Raw genomic sequence first — 20622 nt, forward strand, 5'->3', positions numbered from 1 at the left:
AGCTAATTTAAGTTTATGAGCCAGATGTAGGTAAAAGCAGTTTTGCAAGTCCTTAATAACGAATTTTAGGGAATCGCTATTAGGGACTCGCAAAATGCCATGTAGGTAGGAATCGCAAAAATTTTTGCGATTCCTTAAGGCCAAATTGCACTTTCTTTTGTGCTTCTTACATTGAATTTAAGAAATCGCAATTTGCGATTCCTTAAATGCAATCGCAAGATAAGGAATCGCAAATTTTGAGATTACTTATTTTTCAAGGGGTTTTTTGTGTGCTACATTGCACACTGCTAATTTGCGATCGCAAATGCTGAAATTCTGTGAATTTCAGCTTTTACGATCGCAAATTGGCTTCCTACATCTGGCCCTATGTGCCTATCAATGATGGTCCCACAACAAGGAAAATTTTCACTAAATAAAATAAATTATTATAAAGGTAGAACCTCCAATGAACAGACAGTGACTGGCTGCACCTGGGTGACAGGCCTATGTTTTTAACCTCTCTGATCCATCGCTTTGTTGCCTTACACTATTCAGCTATCCTGACTGTTCTGGTACTAATGGCAAAATAAGTCATGTAATCACTCATTAGGTGTTGGGCCTTGAGGATCTGGTTCTTAGTCTTGATCTTACTTCGAAACGAAGATCTAGTGCGCAGCCAACGCCCCACGGGAAATCTTCCACATTGCGAAGACTCTTCTGGAGCTTCCCCTCCAGGGATATCACCTGATTCCACTCCAGCCCGTTGCAATGAACTCACTGAATTTTTCCACAAAAAAATTCAAGAAATATACAATATATTTCCCCACTCCCCCTGCCTCAGCAACCTTCACTTAAAAGATAACTCCCCCTCTGACATCAAACACCAACTAGAGGAACTTCCAATCATTAACTTGGACACTCTATTTGAAATTTTCTCCCAGGTAAAATCTGGCTCCTCTCTTGATCGGGCATCTCTCCACTTTCTACATAAGGCTGAAGAAGTAATACTCCCAGCCATATTGGAAGTGATAGATCTGTCCATCTCCACTAGCCAAGTCCCTCCATCCTGGAAACATGCCATGGTAAGAGCACTGCTTAAAAAGCCAAGCCTAAATCCCGAGGTCCTGGGTAACTATCATCCCATCTCGCTTCTCCATGTGATAAGCAAGATCTTAGAAAAATATGTCAATATAATTCTTTCCGAGTTCTAAGAAACCCACATTCTATTCCACGCTTCCCAAACTGGATTCTGACCACAACATGGTACAGAAACTGCTCTTCTTGCAGTAGTCGAGGAATCCAAGAAAATTCTAGACCATGGAGGCGCAGTTGCTATTATCCTCCTCTACCTGAGATACTCTTTCGATACTGTCAACTATGATATCCTTCTTAACAAACTTTAAAATGTCGGAGTCTCAGGTGCTGTCATCACTTGGCTTCAGTCTTTTTTAGACTACAGATTATTCCAGGTTTTCGAATGAGGTAACGCCTTCAGGAGCCTGTTGCTCAGTTGCGGAGGGCCCCAAGACTCCTCACTGAGTCCCGCATTGTTCAATGTATACATGAGACCTCTCACGGAGATTGTCTTGTCCAGTGCTTAATTTGTGGCGGTGCTTTCCGGTGCTTAGCACCGGCACTTATTTCTTAGGGCCGGGTCTACTCGCAATAACTGTCTCCCGGCGAACAGATTATATCACTCTGTAATGGTTAAATCCATGCCTGCCTGGGTTTAGTCAGTGGTGTGGTGCCTGATTGGGCTGTATTTGTTCATGCTGTAAAATATAAAATTTGTATGGAGCGGCTGGCCGCCTTATCACAAGGCACACAGACGGCACACGCACACCACTAGAAACCGCCTGGGCGGGATGATGTCATCCCCGTCCTCCCTCCTTGGCTTTGAATAGTCAAGTGTTCAACCCCCAGTCAAATTGACCAATGCCGATCAGAGTCCCTGCTTTTTACCCGCCCCAGCGTAATGCGCAGCTGCAGCATTAGTCATTGGAACGAAGCAAGCAGCTAGCAGCAGGCCTAGAAATCAAACCAAAACAAGGCAGTAAGTAATTATTTCACTTCCGTTTATTAACATAAGCCATGGAAGCAGGTCTGTCTCTTTAATGGTTTTAGTACATGCGTGCCCGGAAAAAGTGCCTCCTCTGATTTCATTCTAGTGCTTATTTATATGTGAAAGTACTGAGGTTACATGCGGTGCTAGCAGTCTCTCATCTTAGCGCCTGGTGGGGTCAGTACTAGACTTCGCCTGGCCTGGATCTTAACCTCATCACCTATACCAGAGTGGGGTGTTATGGCTCTCAATCCGGTTTTGGGGGCATCTGCCAAGTGTGCTAAATATCTGAACTTTTGCTTGGGCTTGCTTTTGCCGTCTTAGGCAGCCATCGTTCGGTGCCTCTGCTGACAGGAGTGCCCAAACTTTGGACGTCCACTTGTAAAGACTATCGGCCTCCTAGTTTATCTTTCGTCATTGGCATTGTGTCGCTACGTAGCAGCACGCACTCTTTAAGGTGCCCAGAGCCATTATCTTCTCTAGTGCGTTTATGTTAGTGGTGAATCAAATATCACGTCAAGTATCAATTATACCATTTGTTTCTCTGTCCAGAAAGGTGCAAGCAGTTTCTGTGGTGTTGGTAGCATACACCATAAACTGATACCACAAAGCAACGGAGAACGTCGCATTATGCACCGATGAAGTGGTCTGTATAGATAATTACTTGCTGGCGATTGATTTATGCACCTTATAGACACTACCAAGGGAATAATGCAATTCTGTGGCTGCAGTGTTTTAGCAAAATTATGTGCTTGCCACATTGGCCACATAACCCATCGTCTGCTGCATATTCTGCAGATTTTTACACCAAAAAAATGTTTCTACCTCAAACGGATCAAAAACCATGTTGGCGTGTTCCAGTACAGTGGAAGGCCATCTGTAAAGGTTAAAAGGTCACATTTCAGATGCTTATGCTTTTTGCTGTTGTTGGTAGTTAAACTGGTACTAACGAGGTGACATTTTTGCGCAGTATTACCATGTGTAAACAAAGACAAAATAATGATGTAATACTATCTCGAAATGTACTGCATTACGCCGCATGATTTGCCTTTTCCTTTAACATAATTTAGCCAACCCTGGCACATAATTTGGTCCTCCACTGTCGCATAATTCCTGAGCCCCTATTTATGGGGACATGCATAAAGCAGAGCAATGGCGTTAAAGGGAATTAAGTTATGATACACACCAATTCGAAGCCTTGAAACACCATTATAAAATTGGCAAACTAACGCCTCTTTCTCAGAGGCACAAAAAATGTAAAGTCGACCACAAAATATTTGCGCCCCGTTTAAAGCAGAGTTTCATCTCAAATTACACTCAGTCGCAAGGTTTGTGTGCCTGTAATTTCCTGCAAGTAATACCTAGAAAAACAGTGCAGCAAAAACAATGTGCTGAGGGTAATGTGGCCTTGTATTGATCACTAACAGGAGGCTGCTGTCACTTGGATAAAATTGACTGCAGTGTGTTAAACACTCCCAATCATGTATAAATAAATTATTGCTATAAAAAAAGTTTTGACACAGTTAACTTCTAGTGACTCACATAGTTTGAACAGATATCTATTGTTTTCTTCTGGAAGCTGCAGCTTGAAGGAAAGCATTGTTTGCTCTGCCACAATTCATTTGCTATTTGGCTGTTGTGGTTGTTTTTCATGTCCACATTTCACTATATTTTTTAGAAGTGATTTAAAATTGGTGTTACACTTCAGCGTTACGATCACGTTATTAGGCCATTTCCCACAGTGGTAACTTTCACCTTGTGAAAACGTGTGCAGTTTGCTGCTTATCACAACACTTCATGAGGTGAAGGTTTACTTTTCATCCCCATTTCTTGCTCTATCAGATAAAGTCTTATATATGTTTTCTTTACAAGAGGTAGCTCTTGTGCTCCTTCCTGATCAGCTGTTCAACAGGGTTTGCCAAAATGTATTTCGTTTCAGTTTCTTCATATTTTTCTTCTAAAAAAAGAGGTGGCTTTTCGTGTGTACCAACTACAAACCGCATTATGCCAGTAGGAATGTTAGCCCTACAGATCAACACCCTTCAATCTACTAAGTGTGTGCCTACAGGTTTGTTGTTTCCACAGATGTTAAGTTGGAAGGGATGTAGGGGAGCAAAACATCATGGCAGTTTGATACTCTTCTAATACTGTAATGGCTATCAGACCCTGGAATAAAGAGAAACTTAACAAAAACCTTATTTGTGGCAAATGTAAACACACATTGGTTTTATATTTATTTTGAAGTGCAGTATTGTTCAAGCTGGGATTGTACTCATGATTAAGATTTCAACTGGTATGGAGCACTCCACATTTAAACCCTAGCAGAGCAGTGGACTAATTATAATATAATGCAGCAGAAATGCTAGTTTGGTTCTTTTGCTACTTAATCACAGAGATGTGTCCCTGGGCTACAATATAGCTTTTGTGAGAAACTGGGTTGTTAGTGAGAAGTGTGAAACCCTACTTAAGAAACAGCCACAATCTTTGATAGGGCGAACCACAAAAAGTAATTTAATTAACCTATGCTTAACGCCAAGAAGATAGTCTTTGCTGTCCTGATAATTAGAAAGCACATTAAAAATTGTCATAAATTATAAATGAAATGTTACATGAACAGATGTTTCTCGTCACTCACACATACTTCAGAAGATGAATGCATATGGGATTTGTAAGGGACTGCGGATGGTGTTTGCGCACAGTGTGAATGTTTGGATGTATAGATAGAACATGCTAGGGGGTTCTCTGAATGTTTGTAACTGGTACAAAAAATAAAAAAGCAGCTAAACACAGAACTGTTTGAGGGTCAAACATGATGTAGGCCACTTAGCAGTAATGAATTATCCACCATAGTGGCCTAATGGTTGTTGTAGGTGATTTATATTGTTTCTGTGTAGTGATGAGGGCTCTGACTCCATCTAGTGGGTTTCGGGATTTATTTTCTATCTATACTTCTATTGAGAAGGTAGGTCTTCTACTTCAATAGAGAGCTATCAAAGGTGGTTGGGTATTAACCTTGGGGAAGGGTAGTGGTGGAAGTGGGCCTTTGTCTGAAATCAGGACCCCATCATGAAAAGTCTGCAGTGCGCAGATCATTGTCAAGCTTTCTCTGATAAGCTTTCCATCAGGCGATGAGTTACAGTTGGGAGGAAAGATCTTTCTTCTTGTAGTCAGTTGCTCGCTGAAATTCAGATTGGGTATTAAATCTGTCTTTCAGCAGTGCTAGTTGTGGCTGGAGCCAATAGAAGAAGTGGGAGGGGCCAGTAAAGGCAGTGGGTGTAGCTTCCTGTATAAAATTGAGCACCTGCACTTAATATTTTACAAATTAAGCACTGGTCTTGTCATATGAGATTAACATTGTCACATATGCTGACGACACACAACTGGTGGGTGATCTGAACCACTCCCAGAACCTTCCTTCTAACCTGGAATCCTGCCTAGAGAAGGTGGCCAAATGAATAGAATACTCCTGTTTAAGCTCAATGGAGATAAAACAGAGCTAATGGTCACGGCAACCCCTCTATCTCTGATTTTGGACTAGCCTGGACAAACTGTTTCAGCCTTCCTCCTGCCCCTAATTCTAGGATTGAAAGTCTAGGTGTTTGGCTGGCTAAGTCTTTCAAATTCAATCACCAAGCAGTGAAACTGACAGCAACCTGCTATGGCATTCTTAGACTGCTTCGGAAAGTCCTACCGCTCCTTCCCATGTCGGCAAGAAGAGTCATGGTCTAGGCGCTGATTCTACGGGAATTCCCTTTATCTCAGGGTCCCGAAGTCTGCAATATGAAAACTTCAAGCCGTACAGAACTGTGCAGCCAGGTTGCTGCTTAATATTCCGAAAACTCAGTCTGCCAAGCCATCTCTGAAGTCGCTACTCTGGTTGCTAATTAACCAAAAATAATATTTCAACCCCTGTGTATAGCCCACAAGATCCTCTGGGGGAAAGGGCCCCAAATCTTCCATTCTCTCATCACCTTCTATCACCCTAAGAGAGGCCTACGTTCAGCTAACTTATTCTTAGCTTCAATCCCTAAAACAAAAAGGGCTAGATGTGGAGGTTGTTCCTTCTCATATAACATTGCCAGACTGTGAAACACCCTTCCCCCACATCTTTGCACAGTGACCCACCATCTCTCCTTCCGTAAGCTCCTAAAATCCTGGCTGTTTCAGAATGCGGCCCAATAACCACCCTGCCTGCTGTACTGCCTGACGCTGCTAGTGCTGGAATGCCTCTGCGTAGCTATGTGCTCAACAAATGCTGAATAATAATAATGATCTTGGGATTTTTGGGGTTTGTTAGTGAATTGTTGCAATGTTGAGCACATTTGTTTTCTGTTAACATTCATACAAAGTAAACACTGTCAAAGGTGTGGCTTTTCCCCAGACAAGGCTCAGGCGTCCGATTTTGTGACTCTTACATTCCTTGACATTACTTTTGCCTTACTTTGGGAAAGATAGATCATATTGAATTGTGGAATGAGCAGGCGATCCACATGGCATTTGAAGCTGTATTGTATCTTTTTAGGGATTTTACACTTGTTGGTGTGTTTTTTATCATGTAAATGCTTCCTGAAATAGCCCTGAAGGCAAAGGTGGTCCATTATGGTCCATAGAGTAAGGCTGAACCAAGTTTCTTAATCATTATATCACAAAGGACGTAGGAGGAGGAACAAGAAGAGACAAGGACGAACGTCCTCCTATTCATGTAATCACACTGCAAGTCCTCCTTGCTACGGTGTAACACATCTAATACATTTTCAAAAGTATCAAAAGAATATGGTCATTTGTGGAATGTTTCATGATTGGACCCGATCTTGAACCAGTCAAAGATGATCCAGGTGAAATCTGCTGCCCTCGTCTTGGGGATATTGTGAGGTGTTTTGTAAGGTTGGTACCTGAATGAGTCCTTCCTGATGGGCACCTATGAGTTTTAAGGTGTAGGGCCTAGTTGAAGTAGGGAAAAGTATAAGTAAAAGGATTAAGGTTAAATCAATGCACGCTCCCTTTTATTTCTACCATTGGGTACCTAATAACATTTGCTCTATCCACCAATAGATCGTTTTAGCCTTAATCATTTCTCTCATTACGAAGCACCCCTCTAGGTACCAGCCTTAAAAACACCTCACAAGCTCCTGTATGTTAGGGTAGCAGCACCTAGAAAAAGCACCTAGAAAAAGCTCCCAGGAACACACACACATGCTTCTGCAGGGTAGGAGGCTGAGTGTTTTCGTGGTTGAGACACCAAGTTCTCACAGGATTAAAGGCAATGTTATCATGTTTCCAGCACACCCTATGTAATAAGGGAGGGTTACAGGTTATGATTTTGTGCTTTCCCTGGGTGTGGAACGACGTTCTTGGAGGATAAGGAAGAGCTCATTAGCTTAAGGAGAAACAGTCCTCCCAAAGTACGAGGCAGAGCTCTCTTGGAATAGCAGACAGAGTCCTCAGGAGGGTGGAGCACTTTCTGAATAATAGAGAGGTTTCCGGGTAGGAGATGGCGCTCACTTAGAAAAGGCAGCACTCTCAGGGTAGGAGTCAGAGCTTCCAGGATAGGGGCCAGATCACTCTCAAGGTAAGAGAAGGAGCTCCACCAGGCAGGCAGCTGCGTGCATCCGATAGAATATCCCAAACGGCAGGCAGATGTTGGTGATGAGAACCCAGGTGGGCAGCCCATAGAACTTCAACTCCAGATTGTTGTCAAACCGCAGTCGAGCCCCAAACGCTGGAAGGATCCACAGCTGAGGAAGAGAAGAATAATGACTTTTAGGGGTAGTGCCATAGACCAAAGGAAATAACTAGTCCATTGGCTTTCAGTTGAACCAATCCAAGGCTGGAGCAATCTAGAATAAAAACATTCATATGTAGCCTAGCAATTACAACAAAAAAAAAAGGCTCTTAGATGGACAGTCGTGGAACATAAGATAAGATCCAGGGTAGTCACTTCAAGAGAGATTGTGATACACGCAGAAAGGCTGGGACTCTCCACAGGAACAAATCCCATCATCAAGGGCACCCCAGTCCCAAATGAAAGAAGCAAAGCAACACCAAATTACAGAGTGGGAAAAAGAGATTTGAATTTTGAAAAGATCTGGGATGAAGGCATTTACAGGGACAGGTAGAGATCTAAAAAGCAAGATGTTCAAGAACAAAGAAGTTTAGAGAGCACATCACTCACCCAGTGGATGCAGACGTCTAAAATATGTACAGAGGGAAGGTGTTAGAGCAAAGGCTAAAACATTCAAGAACAAAGAGTTTCAGAGGACAGTTTCGGTGTAACTGCTGGATAGATTTGGAATGAAGACTGTGATAGAAACAGTGACTGAGCCCTACACAGAAACAATGATTCTTTACAAAGAGACAGTAACAATTCAAAAGGCAAGAAAGACCTAGAATAGTATTTCAGGAGAACAGTGACAGATCAAAAGAACAATGAAATGATGTCGAAAAAGTCTCGCTGGAATCAGGAGTGTAGCTGAAATGTGATAATTATTGCACCACATGTTAAACCGCTCATCAAGTTGTACATCAATCCACAGTACATATACTGTTTTGGCAATGTGCATAGCACCCTTGCCATATGCACTTCACTGAAAACATAGGGTCAAATTTCGGGACGTTGTAAGGCCAAAAATATGAGGTTTCTGGGGCAGAATAAAACTAGGGTTGTGCAAAATGTGTGTAATTCGCTTGTACGTAAATAATTAAAATGTCGGTAAAATGATGCAAAATTACACCTAATTATTCAAAATGCAAAACCAGCATTTCGTCCTATAGTTTAGTGTGAAATGCATCCCTTGGCCGTTTGGACACGAGGACTCCTTTTAAAAATGTTTTGCTGTGAATGGCACGTAATTCATTAAATGACATGGCATAACAGCTGAATTTCGCAAAAAGGTACATGAGATACACCAACGTAATGGAAATGTCACCTGGGCCAAACTAAAATAATAGGGCTTATTTATAAACAGTTGCGGCCCCTCCGCTAAGGTGAAGGTGCGTCACCCACTGTTCGTAGAGCAGTGAAAGAGGGAAAAACGACATGATAATAACTGAACGGTATCATTGATTGATTGATTGATTTTATTTTTGGTTGCTGCGGGCGGTTCTGGTGGCTCAGGGAGTAGGAGTAAACTATGCGCATGACTGCTTGGACCACCATTTTGCGTTAGGTATAATGTATGCAGGGCGGGCATTCTCATGTAAATAAGCCTCCTAGAAGTGACGAAGTGAAATCTACTAGATTTCATTGCGCCACTTCTAGGGTGCAAATGCGTCAATATCTTACGCCGGCCTCACAACAGGCATAAGACTGACGCAGGCTCTTTCACATGGGGCTTGCCCCATGTGAAAGGACACATTGCTGGAGTTGCGTTACTTTTGTGACACACTCCAGCAATGCGTCACTTTTGCGCCTACAGATACTTCAGAAATACTGACGTATCTGTAACTCCTTGCGACATGATGCGTCATACAGTAAATATGACGCATCCATCATGTCGCAAGGAGGGCGCACTGAGAGGTGACGCCTCGCTGCTTTCACACAGCGAAGCATCACTTCTCATAAATGAGGCACAGAACTTGTAGGTAGCGGGGGCATGACAGTTCCTGAAACTCGGTAGACAGGTATGTAAGGCAGGGTTGCCACATCTTGTCAAAAAGGGAAAGACGCTGCATTGCCACTGCCGTTAGCTTCTCCATCCCGATTGTGTCCCACAATTTGTGTAGCCAATCTAGTTGTGTCGGAATAGCTACCGTGCCCCATTTGCTATTAGAGGAGGTATTTGGCTGCCCCTAGTGCGAGAGTCATGGCTTTACCACGAGGCGAACATAAAGGTTAGGTGAGTGGGTTTGGGAGGCCCAATAATACATAGCTTGGGAATCTTGGAATATCGTTTGTATATATGGTATTTATTGCATCTAGGTCCCCTTCCCAGAAAGGGTGGAACTTGGGGTATTGCCATAAAAAGTGAGTGAGTGTGCCCTGTTGTCCACAGTGTCACCAGCAGCGGTCATCCCCAGCCGAAGCCCATGCGGCCTTTTTAGCTGTGTGAGGTACCACTAGTGTGTAATTTTCAGGAGCATTTCTATACTGGTGGTGTTTATAGCAGATGCCTGGGTGCGGTGCAGTATGTCATCCAACTGCTTGTCAGTGAAGGGTCTCTCACATTCGTTTTCTCAGCTGGCGCGCCCTGGTGATTGTAGCGGAGACTGCGGTGCATTTAAAAAGGTGTAGAGGTCAGAGAGTATTTGCTTGTCTGTGTGTCTTGTGATCAGCCATTTTTGAAAGTGTGTTAACACTCTGCTGGCATGTGGCCGGATCCAGGGGTGTGTCAGCCAGTGACCTACCACCAAATACTGCCAGCGTGAAGCCTCTAGGAAGACATAAGAGGTTTGGAGCAAAGAGAAGTCCATGAGGCCACCTGAGTCGATTAAATCCCCAATATCTTTGCAATTGGCTTCCTGCCAGGCCATATATACCACACCAGTGGTCGTTGGGGGGAAATCTGGATTGCCTAGATTGGGAGTCTTGAGGAGATAGTGGCTTAGAGAGAACATGCCACAGCTGAACGCGTTCCCAGACCCCAAAAGTGGCTTGGATCACCAGTGAAAAGTAGACACTGGGCGGCATGTAGGTTTTTGGAAGCCAAGGAACTTTCCAAATGTACATGCCCACAATTGCCTGGACCACAAAACACCAATGCTTCTCCATTAAGGTTCGAGACCACTCCACCATGTAGCAAATTGAACTGCTTCATAGTAGCAGAGAAGGTTCAGGATCCCCAATCAACCCGTTTGTAATAGCAAGTAGGCACGAGTCTTAGAAATCCTAGTATGTTTGCTGGCCCAGATAAAATCCCAGATGAGGGTCTGCAGTTTATCCAAGAGTGTTAGGGGGAGGGGGTGTGGGAGAGTTTGCATCACTTAGAGGAGCTTAGGTAATAGTGTCATTTTAATGGCTGCTATGCGCCCAAACCAAGATAGGCTATGGGTTATCCAAGTGGCGAGAGTTGAACGTGTGATGGTCAGGAGGAGGTCATAGTTCTGGCCGACTATAACCAGGAGTGTGAGTGGATCTGAAACCCCAGATATGGGATTCCATTCTCCGCCCACTGAAAGGGCATGAGGGATGCCAATCAAGCCTTCTGCAGCACTGGGATAGTTATACCAAGGGCTAATGACTTTTGCAGGTTGGCCATAAATCTGGAGGCGGCACTGAATGCAGTCAGCTCAGTCACTACAGCTGTTAAGGAGTGTTCGGGGTCTGTTAAGGGTCAAAAGGACATCATCTGCATAGAGCATGATCTTGTGCTCTCTCCCGGCCATGCATATGCCTGAAATGTTAGGGCTATTCCGTATACCCTCCGCTAGAGGCTCCATATAGAGCACAAAAGGCAAGGGAGGCAGGGGGCAACCCTGTCAGGTCCTGCGTGTAATGGGGAACGGGGTGGATGTCACTCCTGTGCAGAAAGGACCAGTGCCGATTAAAGGCCTTTTCGGCATAAACGGGAAGCAGAACGGCTGGTGTCTGAGTATGCCGCACCTTGTTCAACAGATGGCACAACCGCGTTGTCTTAACACTACACCTCTGCTCTGGAACAAACCCAGCCTGATCGTGGTCTACCAGACCTTGTACAAAGGGGGCTGGTCTGTGGGCGAGTACGCTGGTAAAGATTTTTGCATCAATGCTCAGGAGGGAGATTGGGCAGTAAGAAGCACAGCATTTAGGGTCGTTACCAGTTTTTGGGATCACCGTGATTGTGGCAAATCAAATAGAGTCAGGAAACGTGCCCATGTCACTGAAAGTGTTGAACAAGCGGGCCAAGAGGGGGGTGAGTCGCAGGGCAAAAGCCTTTTAAAATATGGCACAATAGCCATCTGGGCCTGGTGCCTTGTTAGACTGTAGCTTCTGGATGGCAATTAAGACTTCTTGGGTGGTGATATCCGCATCAAAGACAGAAAACGTGGTCACACCAGCTTCAGCGTGAGACACTTGAGACAAGTATGCCTGTGCATTCGAGTCCAGTAGAGACTCTGCTGTGTAGAGAGATTCATAGAATGCCCAAAAAGCCTCCGCTATATCCGCATCTTGTTGAAGGGGAACACCATCTGCTCTCCATATTTCAAGGACTCTCCGCTCGATGTCCTGAGCTCGGAGGCAGTGTGCAAGCATCGCCCTGCCTAGTTGCCACCAACATAGTATTTTTGGCAGATGCAAAATAGTGTGTACTCTGCTTTACCCATGTCAATCTGCTATACCCATGTCAAGTTGTTTCTGGGTGGCTGTCAGCTGGCGGTGAGCTGCAGCAGAGCCCGAACGTACATGTTTGGCCTCAAGGTCCTTAACCTGCATTTCTAATTGGCAGCGTTTAGTCCGCCTCTCTGTTATGAATTGTGGCTATTACGATTAAGTGGCCCCTAATCACCACCTTAAGTGTCTCCCATAGAATAGCCAGAGTAGTTGCAGGTGTGTTGTTAAGGTCCAGGAAAGTAGTTAAAGCTGCCAGGGTGTCTGATCTTATTTGGTCGTATGTGAGAACTTTCCTATTGAGGCGCCTGGTTGGTGCAACCCACGCCTGCCCCCGTAAATCAAGATGCAACCTGAAGGGTGAGTGGTCAGACAGGACTCCCTCCCTGATGTCCACTGAGACAGTGTCACGAGTAAGCCCAGGTGTGGTAAGAAAGTAATCGATGCGGGCATATGTTTGGTGTGCAGCTGAGAAGGTGTATTCTAGAGATGTAGGATGTAAATGTCGCAAAACATGGGCTAAACCCAATCCTGTAGCCAATGGCTATTGTACGCAGTGAGCCCCCCGCCTGCCCCACCCTGGGGGTAGTCCGGTCCCTCTGTGTGTCCATCACCCCCCCACCCCCCCCCCACTAGCACATCTTTGTCTGAGGTGGTAAAAAGTTGGCTTTGGGAGTTCCTAAGAAGGGGTTCATAGCAGTGCTTAATTTGTGCCTGTGCTTTCCGGTGCTCAGCACCGGAACTTATTTTGCAGGGCCGGGTCTATTGAATTTTTCCTCTCTGGGCGTTGTGTCCACTAAATATTAAAATTAAATGTACCTGCTGTTCTTGGTCTTCGGTCCCGTTGCCTGTCTGTGTATGTCTGCAAGGGTTGAACCACCCGGGTCCAGGCACAATGACTGCATCACGTTAGTGATGTCAGCAGTGCACGTCTGCCTTTCCCCAAGGTACGTCCTCATTTCCAAACTCCATTGGATATAGGTGATTGAGGGCGGGCTGATGGCTGAGCTGGCGTGGGGGAGGCAGTCAGAGAAAGTTCAGGACTTCGTTGAGAGAAATAAAAGTGCGTACCAGCCGCAGTCACTGTGAAACCACGGTGTGCCGAGATAAGGGTTTAAACGATGCAAACAGTTTGTTCCCTCCTGGACGCTGGGAGTTCTGAAAGGTCATAGCGAGAAACGGGCATGTGTTGAGTTTAAGGTGAGTGTCATCTGAAGATTATTCTAGTATGGTTGAGAGATTCCAGTTTATTCACTGCCTTTCTCCTCTCTCCGTGCGTGCCCTCGCTGCTCACTTCCCCAATAGCAATATTTAATTTATGTTTGCACATACAAAACATTGGATGAAACGCAGAAGAAAATAGAACAGTGTGAAGCAAAATAATCATTAAAAAAAGTTCCATACATGTCTTTCCCTTCCATTTTATTTTCTTGCATTTCTTTTACCCTTTCTAGAAAATAACGTGCTCGTTTTGTGCCAAGAGGCCTCTTTAATGAGAAAACGAATGATTTGGTTTATATTCAAATCATTTTGTTGTGCATCAGAGGCTTTGCTAAGAAGCCCTTATATGTCAAAAAATAATCAAATAAAACGAGGGGTGCAAAAACACGACTTCAAAACTGTTTGCTGATAAGCAGTGCATTCACATCTCACTGCTATTTGATACCAAGGTTCCTACACTACGTACATGCATGGAAATACAACCTTGTGCCTAGAGGAGGTGTGTAACATATTCAGCACACAAAAAGGCCACTTTACCTCGCGCTACAAGGTGTGAGTGGGCTTCGCGTTGTGAACTTTAACATTCACCGGCTGTCCTGCAACAGTTTGATCTGCAGGCGCCCCGCCAACTGATGATTGCTGAAAAGGCAATTGGTGTGAGGATGTTAAATGGTGTCTAAGGGTGACACTCGCATTTGTGTGCTAATTTGTCCGCCAATACAGACAAACAATCACTTAAACAAACACTTCTGTGTACTCTGCATGCAGAGCAAGAGACAGCAGGAACCGAGGAAGACAAAGGGCAGCAGGAAACATGTGGACGAGGAAGGGCAGGGTAGCTGATTAGAGAGAGGATGCTATAGTCCAATGGAAACTTTTCTCAAATGGCTGGGAGCACAAATAAAAGTTGTCATGATGTAAATTTCAGGTGTGACCAATTACACATTTTGACACAGAAAAGACAATGAAACAAGGAAAAACCTGTTTCATATTCAATACTTTGGTTCGATAGCTCAGAATGAGAAGGGGAAGGGCAGGGAAGGTACAATGCATGCCCCATTGTCAGAGTCAGGCCTTCACTGATTTCCAGTTTCTCCCCAGCAATGCCTGCTTTCTCAGCCTTTCACACTCTACTCCGTCTCTCCCCAGCAGAGCCTGACCTTACTCTCTCCATTCCCTTCCTGTCTGGACATTCTTTGCTCAGCAGTCATTGCTCTCCCTCTTTCTCCCAAACCTCTTGCCTACAAACCTTTTGCCCCCACTCTCCTCAGCGACACCTGCTTTCTCACTCCCCCTGCCTGCTTTGTTCTCAGTATTGCTTTCTTTTATCCCCTCCCTCTCATTTGCCCCTATCTTCTCAGCAGTACCTTCTTTCTATCCTATCCATTCTCCTCGCTCTGAAGTTTTTCTCTGCTTTGTAAAAGAGGGTGTTTCACTTTCCCTGGTGAGACTGACCACAGTCATACCCAAATTGTGATGCAGTGTATTAACAAAATGAAAGTCAAATGACTGTGGTGCAAAATTGGGTTGTTGATTGAGGGGGAGACTGTGAGCCCTTTAGAAACAACAGTCACAATCCCTGTCAGGGTTAACATTAAAACTTACTAATTTAATTTTGCTTAACCCTCTGATAGCTTGGCACAACAGCATGCAGGCTTAAATTACAGGCAATGTGTAAAGTATTTATGCAGCACACAAATATTAATATTTGAAAACACAACACAAGAAATATTCCACACCAATTAAGAAAAAGAATAACATGTAATAAACTATTTGACCCCAAAAGGACAAAAACTCACATTATTAGAACGGGAGATGAGCAATTTGAAAGATTTAAGGTAGGCCTAGCACGCCACCCTAGTTGTGCAAGAACGGGGGAAATGCACAAGTTCAGGCTGACTGCTATGATACAGGGACCAGGATATAACCCAGTAGTCTCTACTCCCCAAATCGGCACACAGAGTACTGGAATATTTCGTGTATTCCCTTTCAGTGCATTACTATTAGAAAATGTATGCCAAAATTGTGCTTCAAATGCACTTTTTGATTTAATTTTATTTCAAAACTCTCTCTTTTGTCGAGGAAGTGGGTCTCCTATCAAAACCTTACTTGGGGAAGGCTCGCCGGCTGAAATTCAGATCAGGTATTCCATCTGGCTTTCAGCAGTCCCAGATGTGGGTGTGGAGGGAGCACATTGAGAAGTAGGTTGAGCCTGTGGATGGAGTAGGTGGAGCCAGGGAAAGGGTGTGTGGCCTCTTAAAAAAATCTGAGCACCTGCACTTAATATTTTACAAATTAAGCACTGGTTCATAGCCTTCGTTAGGGGCGTAGATCGGGGCCAGAGTGTATCTAATGCCATAGATAGCAAAGCGAATAATCTGCCCGTATGTCTAGGAAAGCCTTCTCCACCCACCCCGGGAACCTAGTGGTGAGCAGAATGGTGACCCTTGCTTTTTTAGAACCCCAGAGGAAAAGGACTGGTGGTTAATCACAGAGAGTACAGTCGTCGCCAATTGCCCTGGAGTAGGTGGGTTGCTTGTAGCATGCAGATGTCGCATTTTATGTCCCTAAGGTATGAAAGGAGTGCTAAGCGTTTAGACGGAGCATTAAGGCGTCGAACATTGAGGCTAGGAATATTTAGCACCACATAATTATCTGAGTGAGATGTGGCAGTATACAACCTCTAGAATGGAGTGCCTGGCGTCAAAAGAGGAGTTTAGGAGAACAGTAATAGGAGAGTTGTAGGAAGAAGGATCATAGAGGGAAGAGAAGACAATAATCCAAGAAGAGAAACAGCAACTCAAATATATCCACCACCTGGTGTCGAACAACAAGTATTTACTAGGGTCCATGTCGTTGGCTAGTTCACCAATGAGGCACTATCCGTGTAAAGGAGCTCCGCCTGGAATCGGGAAATCGGCAACTGGAACTCTGCATATGATAAGAATTCAGCAACCTTCACTGTCCAGAGAGCCAGGTGGGGATCAAATGGGAGACAAGAGGCGAGATTACTAAGGTCAATCAATGGTCTCCGGTTGTTTGGTCGGAATCGCTGTCCCATTGGAGCTGCTGGAGTAGTTTATTGCTAACTTCCCGGCTGTAGCGCGTCGGCTGGTAGATATGGGTATGTTAATAGCCAAGCGCAGAGTGGCTTTGTGTTGAATGCGGGGCCTGCTTCCCACGATAGACCAGTGGAAGAGGGACGTGCTGTACTGTTGTACGCAATCGGAGACATTTAGTGAGCTGCTGTCACCGAGGAGCAGGCCAAAGAACTTCTGGGGACTGTACGCGGAAAATCTCAAGAACGGGGGAGCGGGTCCAGGCACTGACGTGGGGGAGGAGGATGTGCCCGTACCGGATCGGGAGGCAGGCTAAGGGTGTTACAAGATAGTTGGCGGAATTTTGGCTAGTGGTGAGCGGAGGGGTATATGTACACGGCGCTGCGGACTGCGAGCTGGAGGGTGCGCTGGGTTATACGTAGTGGTTGATCTTTGTGTGCACCAGGTCAGTGAATTAGTGAAACAGATCTACGGGAGGAGCAGGCCAGCACTGGCACTGGGGGTGGGGGGGGGGGCCCTGGGAGCAGCTGACAGGTCATCTCCATGGTTATGGGAGGGTGGGGGGAGGGGGTTGGTAATGGGTTTGCTGAGTTACAAAGAAGGAAACTTCTAGTTCCATATAGGGAACAGATTACGTGAATAGAGCGGGTAGGTGGCATTTGCGTAAAGAGTTGTGGAATTATTGCACATATACGATATCGATACCCGGCCTCCGGGATGTGGGAAACGCTAGATATGCAATGACTGTCAGATACAAAGTAGCCGGCCCTATGGGTTGTAGGCGAGTGGATGTATTCGTACCATGTTTCCCTATTTCTTATTTTCTCATTTCAAAATAAATTAATAAAAAAATAAAATAAAAAACAAACAAACAAAAAGATTCCCGGCTGTCAGCTTCAGATGGCTTGCTCAAGACCTATGCCTTTCCTCGCCTGGAACGTCGTGAAGTGGAAGCTGCTATTGCGGCGTCTCGCAGTGGAGATGACACCCATGAGGGAGAGTGCAGATCTGGCATTCCAGGAAGTGCCTGTGCCTCCTCCAGAGAAGGTACCCATCAAACCTCTTCCTGCTATACAAACAGGTGATGGAAGGGGTGACCCGTTTTATATTTAATGATCCTGTCCTGTAGGAGATCTATGAGGGGTTTGAGAACTCTCCTGTGCTGCAGTGTCATTGGCGAAAGATCCTATTAGAGCTACAGCCGGTGGCCTTCGAAATTGATAGAGGATTGGTCCTGTGCAGCTGACCTGATCCCTTTCTTCTGTTGGTATGAGTGAAGACAGGTAAGTATGTCCTGAGATTGGCCTGGCGCAGTTGCTGGTCGATCAGCACAGTCCGTTCAATCCAAGACGATCTGCTGGTTCTGCAGGGAGGGAGTGATATGTTTGAAAAGGCGGGTAACAAACTTTTCAAGAGCACCTGAGATCGCCTGCTACAGAGCGCCACTAATCTGTATGTTGGAGCAGCAGGATCTATTCTCCAGATCTTCAAGACGATAGCGGAGGTCCAGGTTTTGATCATGTAGTTAACAATTCCTGGTGATGACCCTCAAGCTCCTCTTCATTCTCATCTCGACCCTCCTCCAGCGTGGCCACTCTCATGCCCACCGCTTCCACGTCATGTCGCAGTTCCTTAAGATCAGTGGCGATATCCCATTTGAGGTCGGCAAAGTCCTCTTGCAATGTCCCAAATAGGTGCTCCAGGAATGCCTTAGTGATGGGTGAGTCATCTCCGTCCACGTTCTCGATTCCAGTGTCCGCTGCCTGTGGGTTCGGGGAAACAGGACCCACTGTGCCCTCACCCTTCTTGGAGGTAAATTAGGCAAAGATGTCCTTCACTGAGGGCTCTTTCCTCCCCGATCAAAGACAGGACATGGTTTAGTGTGGGAATGAGGCCACGACAAACTCCGCTATTCACACTCCCAGCATGAGCCGTTGCATATCCCAGTGAGTAACAAAGGCAGGGGTCCATGAACTCCAGGTGGGGAGAAGTGGCAAGCACATCCCATGGTGGGCCAGGCGGACCCAACGGTGCTGACAGGGGTGGTGATCCCTAGTTCAGAGCAAAGCACAGGGGGGCCCCCCATCATGCAGGCCAACCGGGGGACACCGGTCAGTGCTCCAGATCTGGCTATTTTAGGTGTGTCAGTAGCCCCACTCCGATCCCGCGCCGGGGCGGCAACAGCTATAAGAGAGGGGCCTGTGGGCAGCAATTGAAATAGCAGGGATGGCAAAGGGGAGGGGAGAGTCACTGGTGATCCCGAGGCGGTTCGGTCCACCGTCTGTGGGTCACAGAAGGTCACTTGCATGACCCTCGCCTTGTGGCTTCCCCCTGTTAAATTGTGCAACTCCTCCGGAGCACCAGTCACTCCACATCTGTACGATTACTAATAGGCCGCAAGGCCTCGGGCCACTGGTGCCAAGATCACTGCATCTCCGTGAGTGGCCATTGGAAGCCACCCACTGGCTAAATTGTTCTCCTCAGGGACAGCGGTAATCAGATTAAGCATCGACCGAGATGGCCAGGTCCAATGGCTGTGTGAGTCTGGTAAGGCCGCTGGGGTCGGCGTTTACTCCAGCCCCAGCTCACTGCCGGGTGGCCCGTAGGGTCTCACCGGGGCTTCAGAAGTGTGCTGCTGGTCCGGCCGAGCTGGTCCCAATCTCAACCCACTCCGCCGTGCCCCCCCACTACCAGCAGGTGACCCAATCACTCACCCGGTGCCGATGTAAGAGAAGGTGGGTGTAGCCGCCCTTCGCTGGCCCATCCAAGCAGAGTCACGGGTCCACCGGTAATACCTCCGATCTCTGCTGACAGCCACAGACCGCAAGATGATCAACAAGCCTCCGGGACGGGGGGGGTGCTGCACAGGTATCTCGCATCAGAGGCCGGTCGAGAGCAGCCTTTCATGCTTCACAGCATCTCACTTGCCATGCTAGGCCTTCAAAGTCTGGTGGAGCTCCTGGGTGTGTGACTTAGTCCATCGCCATCGTGCACACGCCCCCTAAGTGTGTTTTAAAAAAATATTTTTACCCCCGTCGTCCTCCTAAGCCACCCCCATTCCCTACTAGCCTCCACTATTTACAAGCCCCTTGCCCTGCCAGTACGCCACTTTTTCCCATATTAAAAGTATTGCACCAGCTGTGGATGTTGCTGGTAAATAAACCCCAATGTTCTGTGGGAGATTCACAACACTCAAGTCTTTTAATAGAATGCTTACTTCATAAGTGGGTAACTGGACAAGTCAAACTGCCAGGTTCAAAGTGCGAGAGATGGGACAGATGGCAGTAAATAGCCCCTGCAAAGAGGTGAGATTCACACCTTCTGTGCGTGTGTGTGTGTGTGAATGAGTCATGAAACACACTGTGTGAGCCATGGCAGACAAAGCTGTGTCCTGGCAATGGAACCATGGCCCAATGGACTCCTTGTGTTCTCCTGCTGAAGAATAGGGAAATGCCTCGAGACCCTACTCACATTTTATTACCAACCATTTTGATTAAATCCAGGACTAGATGTCAATTCTACTGGACAACATGTTCTTTTAGAGAACTCACTACCTGAAATGAAGCTGTTTTGCAACATTCCCAGTAGTTTTAGATAAATGGCTAAAGACACACTAAGGATTTTCAAACTTATGAGTGCCTAGATACTCTTTACACCACCAGTGCTGGTCCATTTCTACAGAGTCAAGGGGGAGGTGACTGAGCCACTTGAGTAATTGCCACTCTGTGTTCCAGCTTCTGTTGGTTATCAAAGATATTAAGCTTAACCTGCTAGGCTTATGCTGGTTTCCCCCAGCAATTGAAGAGCAGGTTCACCTAATTCATTGACAGGTACTGGCTGCCGTAAGTACAGAAAAAGTGAGTGATTAACCTGGTGGAGGGATAGATTTGCCTGAAGTCTGTCTGGATCAGGGTGTTCTGGAAGTTTGAATTAAGTAGTTAGGAAAAACAAAGGAAGGGTGAAGCGTTTTAAAAGATCCTTACGTTGCCCACCTGTAGAAGGCCTTGCATATAAAGGGTCATCCTTAGCATCAAAGAGGAGGCGGAGAATAAGTAGGC

At 45.8% G+C, this 20622-nt stretch overlaps 1 protein-coding gene across 3 annotated transcripts in view; it reads right to left on the reverse strand.

Annotated features, from left to right (window-relative positions):
- Positions 1-2037: 2037 nt before the first annotated feature.
- Positions 2038-20622, reverse strand: part of LOC146810128 (proton channel OTOP2-like) — a 472387-nt gene continuing 453802 nt past the window's right edge. For all 3 annotated transcript variants that reach the window (XM_085617075.1, XM_085617076.1, XM_085617074.1), the window contains exon 7: positions 2038-7776. In XM_085617075.1, the coding sequence (XP_085473201.1) occupies positions 7606-7776 (171 nt within the window). In that variant the 3' untranslated portion in view covers positions 2038-7605. The remainder of the gene's footprint in view (positions 7777-20622) is intronic.

The sequence above is a fragment of the Triturus cristatus genome, chromosome 7 (genome assembly GCF_964204655.1).
Source record: "Triturus cristatus chromosome 7, aTriCri1.1, whole genome shotgun sequence".
NCBI lineage: Eukaryota > Metazoa > Chordata > Amphibia > Caudata > Salamandridae > Triturus > Triturus cristatus.